We start from the raw sequence: 19,999 nt of genomic DNA on the forward strand, positions 1-19,999 counted from the left end.
ACACTGGAATGGTAGATCGGCAGAAGATGAATGTGCAGGTAGAGATACTGGGGTGCCAAGGAGCAAAATAAATGCCAGTATGGGGATGAGGTAGGTAGATAGATGGGCTGTTTACAGATAGGCTAAGTACAGGTGCAGTGATCTGTAAACTGCTCTGACAGCTGGTGCTTAAAGCTAGTGAGGGAGATGTGAGTCTCCAGCTTCAGAGATTTTTGCAATTAGTTCCAGTCATGGGCAGCAGAGAACTGGAAGGAAAGACGACCAAAGGAGGAATTGGCTTTGGGGGTGACCAGTGAGATATACCTGCTGGAGCGCGTGCTACGAATAATAATAATAATGAATACGAATAATGATTAGGGTGAACAGTCAGATTCTAGATCTGTGGTTAGAGGGCAATGGCTACCACACACAGACACACACAGAGAGAGAGAGAGAGTTTGGTACTGTGTCAGTGCATAGAGGAGTCATTGAACCCACCCAGTCTGGACAATACAGCTCACTGTTCGATCTTCACTATTGACTTTCCTCACAGAGTCTGCAGGAGAGAAGGAGATGGGAGAGAAATAGAGACTGAGAGGGAGGGCACTGTAGAATAAAGGGGTTTGAATATGATTTTGTTAATGGCTTACTTGTGCTTGGTGTTGAATGTTGAACACACAGCCTTCTCTTCTTGGATAAGAATTTCATAAATCAAATCCAATGTTTGTCACATGCTTAGTAAACAACAAGTGTAGACTAAAAGTTAAATTCTTTCTTTTGGGCCCTTCTCAACAATGCAGAGAGAAAAAATAGAAAAAGAATAACTCAAGGAATAAATACACATTGATTAAACATCACTTGGCAATATAGACAGGGTAGCAGTACCTACTAGTGCTGAGTAGGTATTATTGATTTGAAAAAGCCTTTATTTGAATAGCCATATCACAGACGCATTATGACAACACTGATGTTGAGACAGAATAACATTGTAATAGAGATGCTAAACATCTCGACCAGCCTGGTCCGGGGGACCCAAAGTGGTGCACAGTTTTGTTTTTGCCCCAGCACCATGATGCTATTCATCAAAGGCTTGATGAGTTGCTTAGTTGTATCAGGTGTCTGAGAGCTGGAGCAAAAACTCAAATGTGTACCCGTTTGGATCCCCAGGACCAGGCTTGGAAAACACTGGGGTAGTAAATTAATGTTTGAGTTTGGACTGATTCCAATCTCTGTGACGTGGACTGCTCGTCTCCCTCTCTCCGAGTCATGGGGTGTTTTTGGGATAACTAAGCTTCCCAGGTGTGCAGATAGACAGACCATGAAATCCTCACAGCAGCCCTCCATGCCCCTCATACCGTAAACCTGTTTCCCTATAAGCTGCTTTAGGGAGGAGAGGAGAGCGAGCTGTGTGTTTGTGTAACATACAGGGAGCTGGATTATAACAGTGTAGGACATGGCCAGACATCATAGACCCTCTCCAGACCCCAAATTACTGCTGGCTCACAGAACAGCTAGCTGCATTGGGCAGCAGATTAGGGGTGTGTGTGTGTGTGTGTACGTACCCACACGTTGTTCTGCCAGCACTTTTTAAGCCCCGACCTGCTTCTGATGGGTGTGTGTTTGGCAGATGATTGTATACTGTTTGGTATGTGCGTGTTTATGTTGTTTTCTTGGGATTATTCTATGGGCAATTCCACAGTAACAGTGATGCTGAGACTCAGATTTGTCACTTTAAAATGTATGCCAAACAAAAAACACTGATTGCTAAACAAACCACACAACTATGCACAATGACTACTTTTAACATTTTCCACAGAAACCCTTTCAAAAACACATTTCCATGACGAACCGTGCTGAGGCAATATTAACATAATGACTATCAGCACAAACTGTCATTCTGTTACCAAACTTTGCATCTTCACTCTTCTTCAAGTAAATGTGTTTTTTGTTGTTGTTGTCTTCAGACTGTTTGGAGCCATGTCACACACTCTGTGCAGCAGTTAGCTGACCCTTCACCTCTGACCTGTTGACAACAGGAAGTGACCCTAAGAGTTTCCACACTCCTTGTAGTCATCGATCCAGTTTAGATAACTTTTGAAATGCACCCTTCCTCCCTCCATTGGAGTGGCCACTGATCTGATATTCTGGATAAGTTAAAGCCATATAGCAGCACTCCTGATTTCACCTACTGCATCTATCATGTCAGGGCTGGGGTGGAAGGGCCACAGTGAAACCAGTCCTTGTACGCTCAGCTCTGGTTAAGCCCGAATGATTGAAACATTGTGTCAATAAACCACATTGGAGCAAATTGTGAGGTGTGTCATTTCACTTTTTCTGCACATATTATTTGACATCCAAAACCTTCACACAATCATTACATGTTTGTATGTAATATGTACCTCTATGGGACTGGAACTCAGGAAATAGCACAGTGCAGGCCATGCGCGCACACACACACACACACACACACACACACACACACACACACACACACACACACACACACACACACACATTCTCTCAGGGCATAGACTGTCTGGAATCAGAGTGGAAGATAAAAGGGAGCCACATCTCAGTCACTCCCCATCAGTGGTCCGACATTAACCACTGCACAGAGAGGGAGAGATGGATGGGGGGGGATAGAAGGGGAGGTAGACATGGAGAGAGATGGAGGGGGAGGGAGGGAGAGATGGAGGAGGGAGGGAGAGATGGAGGAGGAGGTAGAGATGGAGGGGAGGGAGGGAGAGATGGAGGAGGAGGGAGGGAGAGATAGAAGGGGAGGTAGAGATGGAGAGGGAGGGAGAGAGAGATGGAGGAGGAGGATGGAGGAGAGAGAGGGAAGGGAGGTAGAGATGGAGAGGTAGAGATGGAGAGAGATGGAGGGGGAGGGAGGGAGAGATGGAGGGGGAGGGAGGGAGAGATGGAGGGGAGGGAGGGAGAGATGGAGGAGGGAGGTAGAGATGGGGAGAGATGGAGGGAGGGAGATGGAGGGATGGAGGGGGAGAGATGGAGGTGGAGGGAGGGAGAGATAGAAGGGGAGGTAGAGATGGAGAGGATGGAGAGGGAGGGAGAGATGGAGGAGGGAGGGAGGGAGAGATGGAGGGGAGGGAGAGATGGAGGAGGAGGGAGGGAGAGATAGAAGGGGAGGTAGAGATGGAGGGGGAGGGAGGGAGAGATAGAAGGGGAGGTAGAGATGGGGAGAGATGGAGGAGGAAGGAGGGAGAGATAGAAGGGGAGGTAGAGATGGAGAGAGATGGAGGGAGGGGGAGATTGAGAGATGGAGGGGGAGAGATGGAGGAGGAGGGAGGGAGAGATAGAAGGGGAGGTAGAGATGGAGGGAGGGGGAGATTGAGAGATGGAGGAGGAGGGAGGGAGAGATAGAAGGGGAGGTAGAGATGGAGAGAGATGGAGGGGGAGGGAGGGAGAGATGGAGGAGGAGGGAGGGAGAGATAGAAGGGGAGGTAGAGATGGAGGGGGAGGGAGGGAGAGAGAGGGGGAGAGATAGAAGGGGAGGGAGGGAGAGATAGAAGGGGAGGGAGGGAGAGATAGAAGGGGAGGGAGAGATGGAGAGAGTGACATACATTTAACAGACATTTTACATGGAGAGAATGAAACTACATTAATTCACCCCACAAGCACATTAACTCCAAACTATCTACTCTACTCCAGTCAACTACCTCTTCTTGTGCTGCACAGGACATTTTTGCTCATCTGATGTTTTCCACAACCCACTTGGTTTACAGTAGTTTGTGAAGCTGTCTGTATGCTACTGTGCTAGTGAAAATGAGTTGTATTGATTGGCAGTGGCTGGCATTGTGATGACCCAGCTCCAGTGCCCCCCCCCCCCATGACTTTTTGGCATGTCTCCATGTATTCTAGTTTTGGCACTAACACAGTGTTACACACAGGAATGATGTGCATACATGCAAGCACACACACTTGCAAACAAACACAGTGGCGACTGGTGGGAGGATCTATAGGAGGACAGGCTCAATGTAATAGCTGGAATGGAATAAATGGAACGGTATCAAACACATGCAAACCACATATTTGACTCCGTTCCATGAATTCCATTCCAGCATTATAATGAGCCCGTCCTCCTATAGATCCTCTCACCAGCCTCCACTGATACACACACACACACTGACCCGTCTTTTTCTCGTCTCCCACAGCTGTTTGAGCCCAGTGATCTGCTCCTAGGACTGAACTTCTCCAAGATACTCAGCAGTCTGGTGGCTCTCAACAAAGTGACTGCAGGTTAGTAGAAAGTGTGTGTTTGTGTGCATGTGCGCAGCTCATGTGAGTATGTGTGTTCAGTATAACTATTCTATTGTGTGTATAAATACAGTGTATTATGTGTGTGTGTATATACAGTGTATTGTGTGTGTGTGTATATACAGTGTATTGTGTGTGTGTGTGTATATACAGTGTATTGTGTGTGTGTAAATACAGTGTATTGTGTGTATAAATACAGTGTATTGCGTGTGTATAAATACAGTGTATTGTGTGTGTGTATATACAGTGTATTGTGTGTGTGTGTGTATAAATACAGTGCTTTCAGAATGTATTCAGACCCCTTGACTTTTCCACATTTTGTTCCATCAATCTACAAACAATACCCCATAATGACAAAGCAAAAACTGTTTTAGATTTTTTTGCAAATTAAAAATAATAATAATAATGAAATAGTATTTACATAAGTATTCAGACCCTTTACTCAGTACTTTGTTGAAGCACCTTTGGCAGCGATTACAGCATCTTGTCTTCTTGGGTATGACGCTACAAGCTTGGCACACCTGTATTTGGGGTGTTTCTCCCATTCTTCTCTGCAGATCCTCTCAAGCTCTGTCAGATTGGATATGTAGTGTCGCTGCACAGCTATTTTTAGGTCTCTCCAGAGATGTTCGATCGGGTTCAAGTCTGGGATCTGGCTGGGCCGCTCAAGGACATTCAGAGACTTGTCTCGAAGCCACTCTTGGCTGTGTGCTCAGGGTCGTTGTCCTGTTGGAAGGTAAAGCCTCACCCAGGTGAGGTCCGCAGTGCTCTGGGGCAGATTTTCATCAAGTATCTCTCTGTACTTTGCTTCCGTTCATCTTTCCCTCGATCCTGACTAGTCTCCCAAGTTCCTGCCACTGAAAAACATCCCCACAGCATGATGCTGCCAACACTATGCTTCACCATAGTGATGGTGCCAGGTTTCCTCCAGACATGATGCTTGGCATTCAGGCCATTCTTGGTTTCATCAGACCAGAAAATCTTGTTTCTCATTGTCTGAGTCCTTTAGGTGCCTTTTGGCAAACTCAAAGCAGGCTGTCATTTGCCTTTTACTGAGGAGGGGCTTCCATCTGGCCACTCTACCATAAAGGCTTGATTGGTGGAGTGCTGCAGAGATGGTTGTCCTTCTGGAAGGTTCTCCCATCTCCACAGAGGAAATCTAGAGTTCTGTCAGAGTGATCATCAGACTGTTGGTCACCTCCCTGACCAAGGCCCTTCTCCACCGATTGCTCAGTTTGGCCGGGCGGCCAGCTCTTGGAAGAGTCTTGGTGGTTCCAAATTTCTTCCATTTAAGAATGATGGAGGCCAGTGTGTTCTTGGTGACCTTCAATGCTGCATAATTTTTTCTGTGCCTTGACACAATCCTGTCTCTGAGCTTTATGAACAATTCCTTCGAACGTATGACTTGGTTTTTGCTCTGACATGCACTGTCAATTGTGGGACCTCATATAGACAGGTGTGTGCCTTTCCAAATCATGTCCAATCAAATGAATTTACCACAGGTATACTCCAATCAAGTTGTAGAAACATCTCAAGGATGATCAATGGAAACAGGATGCACCTGAACTCAAATGAGAGTCTCATAGCAAAGGGTCTGAATACTTATGTATATAAGGTATTTTTGTTTTTATTTGTAATAAATTAGCAAAAATGTCCAAAAACCTGTTTTTGCTTTGTCGTTATGGGGTATTGTGTGTAGATTGATTAGGAAAACCTTTTATTTAATCAATTTTAGAATAAGGCTAGAACATAACAACATTTTGGAAAAAGTCAAAGGGTCTGAATACTTTCCGAATGCTATGTAACTGCTCTATTCTTTATCTGTAGACATTGGAGTGGGCAGTGACAGTGTCTGTGCCCGTCACTCGTCAGCCTATCGGATCAAGTCGTTTGAGTCTCTGGCCTCCCAGTCATCACTGGGTCGATCCTCCAAGCTGCTTCAGAACCAGTTCCGCAGCCTGGTGAGAAACATGTAGATACGCACAAAGCAGCCTCAGTGCTGAAGCACAACTTCTGAAATGTCTGTATCTCCAAGTGCATCTATGTCTACCCCCCTTCTCTACCCCCCCTCTCTACCGCCCTACTTCCCCCTTCTCTACCCCCCCTCTCTACCGCCCTACTTCCCCCTTCTCTACCCCCCCTCTCTACCGCCCTACTTCCCCCTTCTCTACCCCCCTCTCTACCGCCCTACTTCCCCCTCTCTACCCCCTCTCTACCGCCCTACCTCCCCCTCTCTACCTCCCCCTCTCTACCCCCCTCTCTACCTCCACTCTCTACCCCCCTCTCTACCCCCCCTCTCTACCGCCCTACCTCCCCCTCTCTACCTCCCCCTCTCTACCGCTCTACCTCCCCCTCTCTACCTCGCCCTACCTCCCCCCCTCTCTGCCTCCCCCCCCCCTCTCTACCTCCCCTCTCTACCCCCCTCCCCCTCTCTACCGCCCTACCTCCCCCTCTCTACCTCCCTACCTCCCCCTCTCTACCTCCCTACCTCCCCCTCTCTACCGCCCTACCTCCCCCTCTTTACCTACCTACCTACCTCCCCCTACCTCTACCTACCTACCTACCTACCTACCTACCTACCTACCTACCTACCTACCTACCTACCTACCTACCTACTTACCTACCTACCTACCTACCTCCCCTTCTCTACCTACCTACCTCCCCTTCTCTACCTACCTACCTACCTCCTCCCTACCTCCCCTACCTATCTCTCTACCTCCCTACCTCCCATTCTCTACCTCTCTACCTCCCTACCTCCCCTTCTCTACCTCCCCTTCTCTACCTCTCTACCTACCTGCCCCTACCTACCTACCTACCTACCTACCTACCTACCTACCTACCTACCTACCTACCTACCTACCTACCTCTCCCTCTCTACCACCCTACCTCCCCTTCTCTACCTCCCCCTCTCTACCTCCCTTCCTCCCCTTCTCTACCTCCCTACCTCCCCTTCTCTACCTACCTACCTCCCCCCTCTCTACCTCCCTACCTCCCCCTCTCTACCGCCCTCCTCACCTCTCTACCTCCCGTCTCTACCTCCCTACCTACCTACCTCCCTTCTCTACCTCCCTCCCTTCCTCCCCTTCTCTACCACCCTCCTCTACCTCCATACCTCCCCTTCTCTACCTCCCTTCTCTACCTCCCTTCTCTACCTCCCCTACCTCCCTACCTCTACCTACCTCCCTCTCTCTGCCTCCCTACCTCCCTCTCTCTGCCTCCCTACCTCCCCTCTCTCCTCCCTCCTCCTCTCTCTCCCCCCCTTCTCTACCTCCCTTCCTCCCCCTCTCTCTACCTCCCCTACCTCCCTACCTCTACCTACCTCCCTCTCTCTGCCTCCCTACCTCCCTCTCTCTGCCTCCCTACCTTCCCCTCTCTACTGCCCTACCTCCCACTCTCTCTCCCTCCTCACCTCTCTACCTCTCCTATAGGACATGTCTGAGGGCAGCGGGACGCAGCTATTGGTCAAGGCTCGCTTCAATTTTGAACAAACCAATGAGGACGAGCTGTCCTTCAACAAGGGGGATGTCATCAATGTGACACGCCAGGAGGAGGGCGGCTGGTGGGAGGGGAACTTCAACGGCAAGACCGGCTGGTTCCCTAGCAACTATGTCCGTGAGATCAAAGGCTGTGGTAGGTATCCCTTATTATTCTTGCTACTGGACATCACATAACCCAGGAATATCAGAAAGGACGTGAAGGAAAAGGATAGTGTCTGATGGAGAGAAATAACTAATTTCTCCCTCTCCCTCTGAGACAAACAAGTGTCCCCCAAATCTGGGACCCTCAAGAGCCCCCCAAAAGGTGTTGACACTACGGCCATTAGCAAGACCTACTACAACCTGGTAAGACCTGGTCATCCAACTTACTTCTCTCACTGTCTGTCTGTCTCTTTCTCTCCCTTTCTCTGGCTCTTTCTCTCTCTCCCTTTCTCTGTCTGTCTCTTTCTCTCTCTCTCTTTCTGTTTGCGTGTGTCTCTCAATACTGCTGTAACTATCCTCAATAAAAGAAAACCGGCTTTTTAAAGCTTGACATTACTCTTAACGCTGTAGGCCTGAGGTGCCCTGGCCGCTCCAGATAGCTTGACCTAGTTCTGTGTGTGTGTTGTGTTGTGTTCCTGACATTTGAATGTATCTCAGTGCTCTGGTTTACTGAGAAGAGAGAACAAGTAAATACGTGCTATACTAGAGGGAGAGACAAAGAAAAAGACAGAGAGAGAGACACCCCCATTACCGGCTCAGACAGGGCCTCCTGGACCTCCCCAGGAATTTCTCAAGTAGCCTAAGAGATGTTAGTTGTGTTTGTTGTGCCAGGAGCTGCAGGTCACCCAACCTTAGTAAATCCGCTGCCATCAGTCACTTCTGCAGGGAGGCTGATTGAACCGATCTTAAAAGGTGGGCTGGATTGTGGAAGATAGGCTTCTCCAACAGCCCAGGTTCCGCACCGCCTTCCTGTGTGGGCGTCAGCAGCTGCCAGGCCTTCAGCAACGCAGAGTAAAAATCAGAGACCTGCTGTATTCAGCTCTCCTCAGCAGCACGGGTGCTGGTTCTCTCCAGCCGGCATCAGTATGGTACAGCAGTCTCTGCACCGCCTTTAGTAGGAATGCAGCCACCCTGCTCTCCAGTTCCACCAGGTCCTGGCCTCCTTCGTGGATGGAAATGTACGTCATCTGAATTGTTTTCAACACGGCCGTCCTCAGCTAGTGATAGCCCTGTGAGAAAAAAATCCACCAGCTTGCATTGCATGTCTGCGACCAGACCGACAGGGGATTTGAGGACAGACAGTTAATGCCACAGGGAGGATGCTGCCAGGTTGTTGATTATCAGCACCCTCCCTCTATATGACACTTGGGACAGGAGCCACCTCCACCTGGCCAGTCTTGACACCACTGCCTGTGACAGTGCCTCTCAGTTCTTCCTGACCCACCTCTCCGAGCCCAGGTACACCCCCAAAATGTTAAGCCCTTCACAACCCCACTGCAAACCCCCTGGAAGCAGAGGGGGGGGGGCCCTATCCCTCCATGCCCCACATAAGAGCTTTGCTCTTGCCCCAGTTCACCTTAGCTGACGAAGCTCCCTTGTACACCTTCAGAATAGTCTATAGTACCTGCATATCCTGCCCATCCCTGATCATCACAGAAACATCATCTGCATACGCCGACACGGCAATGCCTGTCACCACACCCATGCCTGTCCAACACACTCCCTGCAGTCTCCTGCGTAGCAGGCCCCAAAAAGTCTAAATGGCTAGTGTATATAACTGCCCCGATAGAGGGCATCCTTGTCTAATGCCCCGCCTCTCCCAGACTGGCGTACTAAGCCCCCTCCCACCTTGACCATACATGACGCCCCAGCATACAACATCTTCACACAAGCCAAAAACCTTTCCCCAAATCCAAACACATACATCACATTAAACAGAATCCTTCTCTTGAGCTTAGGAGACCAGTTCAAAGTTCACATTAGAACCTCTCGACAAGTCCAACATGTCCCTGATTACGAACAAGTTGTCCGTGATTGAGGGTCCCGGTACACAATTTGACTGGTCCTTGTGTACTATAAAGTCCAGATGGGACTTCAGTCCGTCAGGGAGGATCTTGGCAAATATCTTGTAGTCTGCACAGAGCAATGCCACAGGCCTCCAGTTCTTAAGTTCACACAAGTCCCCTTTTTTGGGCAGGAGAGTCAGAGCCGCCCGACGGCAACTCATCGGCAACTCTCCTACCACTCACACAACACGCAAAATAAGTCCAGTCCAATTATTCCCCAGGTGCACGGCCGGGGGACATCTGTTTTACGGCCTCTACTAGTTCATGGTGCAACAGGGGAATGTCCATTTCATGCCTCTGTGTCAGAGAGAGCTTAGGGAGTTCTGCAAACAAAACCTGAGCACACATAGGATCACACAGTTCTGCCTCATACAACTCTACTCTGATCACACATCTCCCCCACCACAGAGGTCACCCGCCCATCAGACAGCCGTAGACAATGCATACCCTTGGCTTCACCGCTCTGTCTTTCCAAACCAAAGGAGGAGGAGCTGGGGCATCCATCTCCTTGAGCATGGAGAACCTAGCTCTTACAAGTGCTCCCTTTGCTTTAACCTGGAAAAAACTGCCCAGGTCCCTACGTAATTCAGCTGAATTAGCCTGGAGGCCTACATTGTCTTGCCCCACCAGCTCTACCTCCACTTCACTGAAGGATGAGAGAGCTGTATACTGTTGACAGAAAAGCCAAATTTGGACTTTCCCCACATTCCACCATTGACTCAGAGACCCATACTCCTCTCTTTGAGGCCCTGGTGAAATAGACAACCAAGCCATGGTTATGTGGTGATCCGAAAAACGCACCGGGAGAACGGTAGTGCCAAACAGTCTATTGCTCTGATTCTTGGATGTAAAAGAGATCTAGTCTGGCTGCACTCACCCTAGCCCCAAAGACTTTCACCTGTCTTGTGTTGGGATGTCTAGTTCTCCAAACATCCACTCGGTCAAACTGCTTAATTTTGTCCTTTAACGTGTTCACGCTACACGTTCCCCAAGGGACCCCCCTCACCCCCCAACTCAAAAAGTGGCGCACAGAATGCAAAAATATTCTTAGCAATATTTAACCTCCACACATTAACAAGTCCAATAGCTCAAATGAAAGATAAACACCTTGTTCATCTACCCAGCGAGTCAGATTTCTAAAATATTTTACGGCGAAAACATAGCACATATGTATATCAAACCACCACAAAGACACAGACGATATGTAGCCATTTTGTCAAACAAAAGATGCAATCACAAACGCAGGATTAAAGAAAAATAATTCACAAACCTTTTGAAAATCTTCATCAGATGACAGTAATAGGACATGTTACACAGTACATTTCTGTTTTTTTCAATAATATGCAATTTATATCCATAAATCTCCGTTTACATTGAGCCATGTTCAAAAAATGCTACAAAAATGTCCGGAGAAATTATAGATAACTCCAGATAACGCCAGATAACAGCAATACACATCATAAACTTTGACTAAATATACATGTTCTACATATAGTTAGAAAGGTACACTGCTTCTTAATGCAATCGCTTTGTCACATTTCTTTTTCACGTTACAGAAATCGCTCACTATTCAATAATCTGAGACGGCGCTCAGACGTAAGCAATATTTCTCCGCTATGTTGGAGTCAGCAGAAACACAAAATTACAACATAAATATCATCTACACCATCATCCATAACCTGACTAGACCCAGCCTCATCTATACCACCATCCAGGGTAATTCCGGTGCCGACAGAGATGGCCGCCTCGCTTCGCGTTCCTAGGAAACTATGCAGTTTTTTGTTTTTTTTACGTGTTATTTCTTACATTAGTACCCCAGGTCATCTTAGGTTTCATACATACAGTCGAGAAGAACTACTGTATATAAGATCAGTGTCAACTCACCATCAGTACGACCAAGAATATGTTTTTCGCGACGCGGATCCTGTGTTCTGCCTTACAAACAGGACAACGGAATGGATCGCATGCAGCGACCCAAAAAACGACTCCAAAAAAGAGGGAAACGAGGCGGTCTTCTGGTCAGACTACGGAGACGGGCACATCGTGCCCCACTTCCTAGCATTCTTCTTGCCAATGTCCAGTCTCTTGACAACAAGGTTGATGAAATCCGAGCAAGGGTAGCATTCCAGAGGGACATTAGAGACTGTAACATTCTGTGCTTCACGGAAACATGGCTCACTGGAGAGACGCTATCCGAAGCGGTGCAGCCAACGGGTTTCTCCACGCATCGCGCCGACAGAAACAAACACCTTTCTGGTAAGAAGAGGGGTGGGTGTGTATGCCTTATGGCTAACAAGGCATGGTGCGATGAAAGAAACATACAGGAACTCAAATCCTTCTGTTCACCTGATTTAGAATTCCTCACAATCAAATGTAGACCGCATTATCTACCAAGAGAATTCTCTTTGATTATAATCACAGCCGTATATACCCCCCCCCCAAGCAGACACATCGATGGCTCTGAACGAACTTTATTTAACTCTTTGCAAACTGGAAACCATTTATCCGGAGGCTGCATTCATTGTTGCTGGGGATTTTAACAAGGCTAATCTGAAAACAAGACTCCCTAAATTTTATCAGCATATCGATTGTGCAACCAGGGGTGGAAAAACCTTGGATCACTGTTACTCTAACTTCCGCGACGCATATAAGGCTCTGCCCCGCCCCCCTTTCGGAAAAGCTGACCACGACTCCATTTTTCTGATACCTGCCTACAGACAAAAACTAAAACAAGAAGCTCCCACGCTGAGGTCTGTCCAACGCTGGTCCGACCAAGCTGACTCCACACTCCAAGACTGCTTCCATCACGTGGACTGGGACATGTTTCGTATTGAAACTGAAAGCGCGAACCACTGCTTTTAATCAGGGCAAGGTGTCTGGTAACATGACTGAATACAAACAGTGCAGCTATTCCCTCCGTAAGGCTATCAAACAAGCTAAGCGTCAGTACAGAGACAAAGTAGAATCTCAATTCAACGGCTCAGACACAAGAGGCATGTGGCAGGGTCTACAGTCAATCACGGACTACAGGAAGAAATCCAGCCCAGTCACGGACCAGGATGTCTTGCTCCCAGGCAGACTAAATAACTTTTTTGCCCGCTTTGAGGACAATACAGTGCCACTGACACGGCCTGCAACGGAAACATGCGGTCTCTCCTTCACTGCAGCCGAGGTGAGTAAAACATTTAAACGTGTTAACCCTCGCAAGGCTGCAGGCCCAGACGGCATCCCCAGCCGCACCCTCAGAGCATGCGCAGACCAGCTGGCTGGTGTGTTTACGGACATATTCAATCAATCCCTATACCAGTCTGCTGTTCCCACATGCTTCAAGAGGGCCACCATTGTTCCTGTTTCCAAGAAAGCTAAGGTAACTGAGCTAAACGACTACCGCCCCGTAGCACTCACTTCCGTCATCATGAAGTGCTTTAAGAGACTAGTCAAGGACCATATCACCTCCACCCTACCTGACACCCTAGACCCACTCCAATTTGCTTACCGCCCAAATAGGTCCACAGACGATGCAATCTCAACCACACTGCACACTGCCCTAACCCATCTGGACAAGAGGAATACCTATGTGAGAATGCTGTTCATCGACTACAGCTCGGCCATCAACACCATAGTACCCTCCAAGCTCGTCATCAAGCTCGAGACCCTGGGTCTTGACCCCGCCCTGTGCAACTGGGTACTGGACTTCCTGACGGGCCATCCCCAGGTGGTGAGGGTAGGTAACAACATCTCCTCCCCGCTGATCCTCAACACTGGGGCCCCACAAGGGTGCGTTCTGAGCCCTCTCCTGTACTCCCTGTTCACCCACGACTGCGTGGCCACGCACGCCTCCAATTCAATCATCAAGTTTGCGGACGACACAACAGTGGTAGGCTTGATTACCAACAACGACGAGACAGCCTACAGGGAGGAGGTGAGGGCGCTCGGAGTGTGGTGTCAGTAAAATAACCTCACACTCAACGTCAGCAAAACTAAGGAGATGATTGTGGACTTCAGGAAACAGCAGAGGGAACACCCCCCTATCCACATCGATGGAACAGTAGTGGAGAGAGTAGCAAGTTTTAAGTTCCTCGGCATACACATCACAGACAAACTGAATTGGTCCACTCACACAGACAGCATCGTGAAGAAGGCGCAGCAGCGCCTCTTCAACCTCAGGAGGCTGAAGAAATTCGGCTTGTCACCAAAAGCACTCACAAACTTCTACAGATGCACAATCGAGAGCATCCTGGCGGGCTGTATCACCGCCTGGTATGGCAACTGCTCCGCCCTCAACCGTAAGGCTCTCCAGAGGGTAGTGAGGTCTGCACAACGCATCACCGGGGGCAAACTACCTGCCCTCCAGGACACCTACACCACCCGATGTTACAGGAAGGCCATAAAGATCATCAAGGACATCAACCACCCGAGCCACTGCCTGTTCACCCCGCTATCATCCAGAAGGCGAGGCCAGTACAGGTGCATCAAAGCTGGGACCGAGAGACTGAAAAACAGCTTCTATCTCAAGGCCATCAGACTGTTAAACAGCCACCACTAACATTGAGTGGCTACTGCCAACACACTGACACTGACTCAACTCCAGCCACTTTAATAATGGGAATTGATGGGAAATGATGTAAATATATCACTAGCCACGTTAAACAATGCTACCTTATATAATGTTACTTACCCTACATTATTCATCTCATATGCATACGTATATACTGTACTCTATATCATCGACTGCATCCTTATGTAATACATGTATCACTAGCCACTTTAACTATGCCACTTTGTTTACATACTCATCTCATATGTATATACTGTAATCGATACCATCTACTGTATCTTGCCTATGCTGCTCTGTACCATCACTCATTCATATATCCTTATGTACATATTCTTTATCCCTTTACACTGTGTATAAGACAGTAGTTTAGGAATTGTTAGTTAGATTACTTGTTTGTTATTACTGCATTGTCGGAACTAGAAGCACAAGCATTTCGCTACACTCGCATTAACATCTGCTAACCATGTGTATGTGACAAATAAAATTTGATTTGATTTTGATTTGATAACCTGACTAGACCCAGCCTCATCTACACCACCATCCATAACCTGACTAGACCCAGCCTCATCTACACCACCATCCATAACCTGACTAGACCCAGCCTCATCTACACCACCATCCATAGCAGTACTAGACCCAGCCTCATCTACACCACCATCCATAACCTGACTATGATTTGATTTGATTTGACTAGACCAGCCTCATCTATACCACCACCTATAACATGACTAGACCCAGCCTCATCTACACCACCATATATAGCATGACAAGACCCAGCCTCATCTACACCACCATCCATAACCTGACTAGACCCAGTCTCATCTACACCTCCATCCAGGGGTCAGAGGGAGTGAAAGTGTTCAGAGTTACAAAGATATGAAATTACAACTTAAACCATGGAGTGATACTCCTCAATAACCAACAAGAATGTTGAAAAACGCTCCCTCACACACTCTTTCACCATCTCTCTCTTTCCCCAGGTGCTGCAGAACATTCTAGAAACAGAGACAGAATATTCCAAGGACCTCCAGAGCCTTCTGACCAACTACCTGCGATCCCTCCAGAGCACAGAGAAGTAAGCTCCACTCATTGTACTGTTGTAAACCCCCCGTCTGTCGGTCGTACTGTCTGTCTGTCTGTCTGTCTGTCTGTCTGTGTCTGTCTGTCGGCCGTACTGTCTGTCTGTCGGTCGTACTGTTTGTATGATGACACACTGTATGGCCACTGATTGGATTGGATCTACTAGATGCATTCCAAAACTCATGCTCTCTTTCTCTCTCCCACCCCCCTTTCTTCTCTTCTCCTCTCCCTCCTCCTCCACCTCTCCTTCTCTTTTCTTCCCCTCTCCCTCTCTCCTCCCACTTCTCCTCTTCTCCTCCCTCCTCCTCTCTTCTCCTCCCTCTCTCCAGACTGAGCAGTACAGATGTGTACCTGATCCTGGGGAACCTGGAGGATATCAACACCTTCCAGCAGATGCTCGTCCAATCACTGGAGGAGTGCACCAAGTAAGTCCCGCCCCTCACATACTTTCCACCAATCAGCACACAGGGATCAGAGAAAGTGCTTGTCACTGCTGTTCTAATCCAATTAGATATGTCCTGCTGCTACTTGGGTTATTTCACAACAGTTTTACGTCGAGGTAAATAAGGGGTATAGGAACATCTATGTGTTGGCTTTGGTAATACAGCGATCCTTGATGTCACTCAGCCTGTGTGTTTTTCCCCCAACATGCGCAGACTTCCAGAGAGCCAGCAGAGGGTAGGGGGCTTCTTCATGAACCTGATGCCCCAGATGAAGGCTCTCTACGTGGGTTACTGCTCCAACCACCCCTCGGCAGTCAACGTGCTCACCCAGCACAGGTAAACATAGACCCAATACAGCATGAACCTGATGTTCTAGCATTCTTACTGTACAACATTGATTTATAATTTTACACAGGCAGGGAGTGTAAAGACTATATATTTAGACTTGACAATTTAATACTCCTCTCTCTCTCTCTCTCTCTCTCTCTTTTTTTCTCTCTCTTTCTCTCTCTTTCTCTCTCTCTTGCTCTCGCTCTCACTCTCTCTTGCTCTCTTTCTCTTGCTCTCTCTCTCCAGTGAGGAGCTGGGGGAGTTTATGGAGGGGAAGGGAGCCAGTAGTCCAGGTATCCTGACCCTGACCACAGGTCTCAGTAAACCCTTCATGAGGCTGGACAAATACCCTACACTAACGAAGGAACTGGAGAGACACATGGAGGTAGGGCTGTGTGTGTGTGTGCCACGTACAGGTGTGTGTTTGTAAGATGCTGGGTGTGTATGAGTGTGTTTGTGTGTGTGTGTGTGTGTGTGTGTGTCACGTGCAGGCATGTGTGTAAGAGTGTCCTCATTCACTGATGATGTATGTGTGCATGTCTTACGTGTAAGAGGATGTTGTCAATCACTGATAGTGGTGTGTGTGTGTGTACAGCTGTATAAATGCTCTCTGCTGTGCTCCCTGTAGGAGAGTCACCCCGACTGGCCAGACATCCAGAAGTGTATGACAACGTTCAAGAGCCTCTCGGTGAGTCACACCCACACACATATAGCCCCTTGTTTCCATGGTTACCTCATTAGCAGTGCATGCTGTGCGTCAAGCTGTGACGTGTGTGTGTGTGTGAGTCATGAGTCGACGTGTTATGGTACACTTGAATATATGAGCATGCATCACTTGTGCACATTTAGTAATTATAAACACTGCATGGCCAAAAGTATGTGGACACCTGCTCGTCGGACATCTAATCCAAAGTCATGGGCATTAATATGGAGTTGGTCCCCCCTTTGCTGCTCCTGAGTGGCGCAGCGGTCTAAGGCACTGCATCTCAGTGCTGGAGGCCTCACTACAGACCCTGGTTTGATTCCAGGCTGTATCACAATCCGGCCGTGATTGGGAGTCCCATAGGGCGGCGCACAATTAGCCCAGCGTCATCCGGGTTAGGGTTTGGCCGGGGTAGGCCGTCATTGTAAATAAGAATTTGTTCTTAACTGACTTGCCTAGTTAAATAAAGGTTAAATAAAGATAAAAGAAACTCAGAAAAAAAAGAAACGTCCTTTTTTCAGAACCCTGTCTTTCAAAGATAATTCGTAAAAATTCAAATAACTTCACAAATCCTCATTGTAAAGGGTTGAAACTCTGTTTCCCATGCTTGTTCAATGAACCATAAACAATTAATGAACATGCACCTTGTGGAACGGTCGTTAAGACACTAACAGCTTACAGAGGCAATTAAGGTCACAGCTATAAAAACTTAAGTCACTAAAGAGGCCTTTATACTGACTCTGAAAAACACCAAAAGAAATATGCCCAGGGCCCCTGCTCATCTGCGTGAACATGCCTTAGGCATGCTGCAAAGAGGCATGAGGACTGCATATGTGGACAGGGCAATAAATTGCAATGTCCGTAGTGTGAGACGCCTAAGACGGCGCTAAAGGGAGACAGGGCGGGCAGCTGATTGTCCTCGCAGTGGCAGACCACGTGTAACCACACCTGCACAGGTACATCCGAACATCATACGTACGGGACAGGTACAGGATTACACCGAGGCCTGTACACTGGAGCAGGATCGATTTGGAGGTGGGGGGTCTGTCATGGTCTGGGGCGGTGTGTCACAGCATCATCGGACTGAGCTTGTTGTCATTGCAGGCAATCTCAACGTTGTGCGTTACAGGGAAGACATCCTCCTCTTCCTGCAGGCTCATCCTGACTTGACCCTCCAGCATGACAATGCCACTAGCCATACTGCTCGTTCTGTGCGTTATTTCCTGCAAGGCAGGAATGTCTTGGGATCTGAATCCCAATGACCACGTCTGGGACCTGTTGGATCAGAGCATGAGGGCTATGGACATTACCCCCAGAAATGTCCAGGAACTTGCTGGTGCCTTGGTGGAAGAGTGGGGTAACATCTCACAGCAAGAACTGGCAAATCTGGTACAGTCCATGAGGAGGAGATGCAGTACTTAATGCAGCTGGTGGCCACACCACACTGTTACTTTGGATTTTGACCCCCTCTTTGTACACATTATTCAATTTCTGTTAGTCACATGTCTGTGGAACTTGTTCAGTTTATGTCTCAGTTGTTGAATCTTGCTATGTTCATACAAGGCAGTGGCAGTGCTGGCAACACTAGCTGCAGTAACCCATGGGGAGGGTGACCGTATTGTGGGTGTTTCAGGGTAGAGGTGTACATTTGACCTCCATCATCTAGGATGTGACAATAATAAAATCTCTCAATTTCTGCCCATTTTTTTGTTGCGGTCTTCCAGGCCTTCTCATGCAGCTGCAACTGTAAGTGCATTTGTAAATCAAGACCTTTCTTGAGTTGGGCTCTGGGATGGTGCAACTGTTGAATGTGAGTTTATGGTTGAGTGTGTTTCGGTGATTGTGTGTATCCCACAACTGTTGCAAAGGAGTAAAAGATGTTAGGGACAATAGAGGATGATCCCCAGCTATATATAATACAAATCGAGGTGAGGGAGATGGAAAGGCATTTGATCTACTTCAATTCGGTAAATGGCACTGTGTGCTCTTTTCGAAGGATCGATCCCAGTTTTTTCAGGGCTATGGGATACGGGGTGTCGGGGGTGGTCTGCCGGGCATTGGGATTGGGAGGGCTTTTAGTGGGTGGAATAGTGGGGACCAATTGGAGGTTAACTTAGTAGCAATGTGAATATTATGGTACAGTTATATAGACACTCAATCATCATATTACTTTTTAATGATACGTTTACAAACATATATTTTGATAAATAGAGTTGAAACTTGTGTCTCATTATGGTAAGTGGTGAAATAAGTACAGCCATTTACAATTGTAATGGCCTAGCAGATAATAAGAAAATATGTTTACCTGGCTAAAAGAGAAGGAATATAATATCTATTGTTTATAGGAAACACATTCAACAATTTTAGATGAAGTTTTGTGGAAAAAGGACTGGGTGTGAAATATATTTTTCCATGGGCAAAGAATTTCAAAAGGGGTGATTTTTTAAATTAACAGTAATTTTGATCCAAATGTGCAAATTGTCCAAACAGAACCTCAAGGTAGATGGATTATTTTAAAATATGTTATTGGACAATAAACAGATATGGCTTATTAACCTATACGGTCCGAATAAATATGATCCAAGCTTCTTTGAAAATATATATAAGAATTTATCACTAGACTCTAGACTCTATTATCATGGTGGGAGATTTTAATACTTTCTTAAATACCTCTATGGACCGGAAAGGAAGTCACACTACAAACTATCACCCTCGGGCATTTAAGGAAATCATGAATGTCATGGATATATTGGAATTAGTGGATATATGGAGACTTAAATACCCTGACATGGTGAGATATACATGGCGGAGGCTTCATCAAGCTCGTCGCCTTGACTACATTCTTATGTCATTCTCTCTGGCACCAAAAGTTTAAAAAGTATTGATAGGGGACAGAATGCGGTCGGATAATCACATAATTGGCATATATATTACTCTTACAGAATTTAATCAAAGCCAACTAGATAATAAATTATTTAGAACTAGGACAGAAGAATTTATAGCTGACTTTTTCAGACCTAACATAGGTACAGCAGATCCCCTTATTGTATGGGACACTTTTAACCAGCGGAACCCCTCGCCAACAG

At 47.3% G+C, this 19,999-nt stretch overlaps 1 protein-coding gene across 5 annotated transcripts in view; it reads left to right on the plus strand.

The window, feature by feature from the left end:
* Window positions 1-19,999, plus strand: part of arhgef7a (Rho guanine nucleotide exchange factor (GEF) 7a) — an 89,374-nt gene that overhangs the window by 4,197 nt on the left and 65,178 nt on the right. For all 5 annotated transcript variants that reach the window (XR_010456690.1, XM_064976297.1, XM_064976295.1 and 2 more), the window contains exons 3-11: window positions 4,152-4,236; window positions 6,082-6,215; window positions 7,683-7,884; window positions 8,008-8,096; window positions 15,338-15,432; window positions 15,767-15,862; window positions 16,094-16,216; window positions 16,457-16,595; window positions 16,839-16,898. Coding sequence is in view for 4 of the 5 variants with exons in the window: in XM_064976297.1 (XP_064832369.1) it covers window positions 4,152-4,236; window positions 6,082-6,215; window positions 7,683-7,884; window positions 8,008-8,096; window positions 15,338-15,432; window positions 15,767-15,862; window positions 16,094-16,216; window positions 16,457-16,595; window positions 16,839-16,898 (1,023 nt within the window). In the remaining variant the exon portion in view is untranslated. The remainder of the gene's footprint in view (window positions 1-4,151; window positions 4,237-6,081; window positions 6,216-7,682; window positions 7,885-8,007; window positions 8,097-15,337; window positions 15,433-15,766; window positions 15,863-16,093; window positions 16,217-16,456; window positions 16,596-16,838; window positions 16,899-19,999) is intronic.

This window comes from Oncorhynchus masou, chromosome 10, assembly GCF_036934945.1.
Source record: "Oncorhynchus masou masou isolate Uvic2021 chromosome 10, UVic_Omas_1.1, whole genome shotgun sequence".
Taxonomy (NCBI): Eukaryota; Metazoa; Chordata; class Actinopteri; order Salmoniformes; family Salmonidae; genus Oncorhynchus; species Oncorhynchus masou.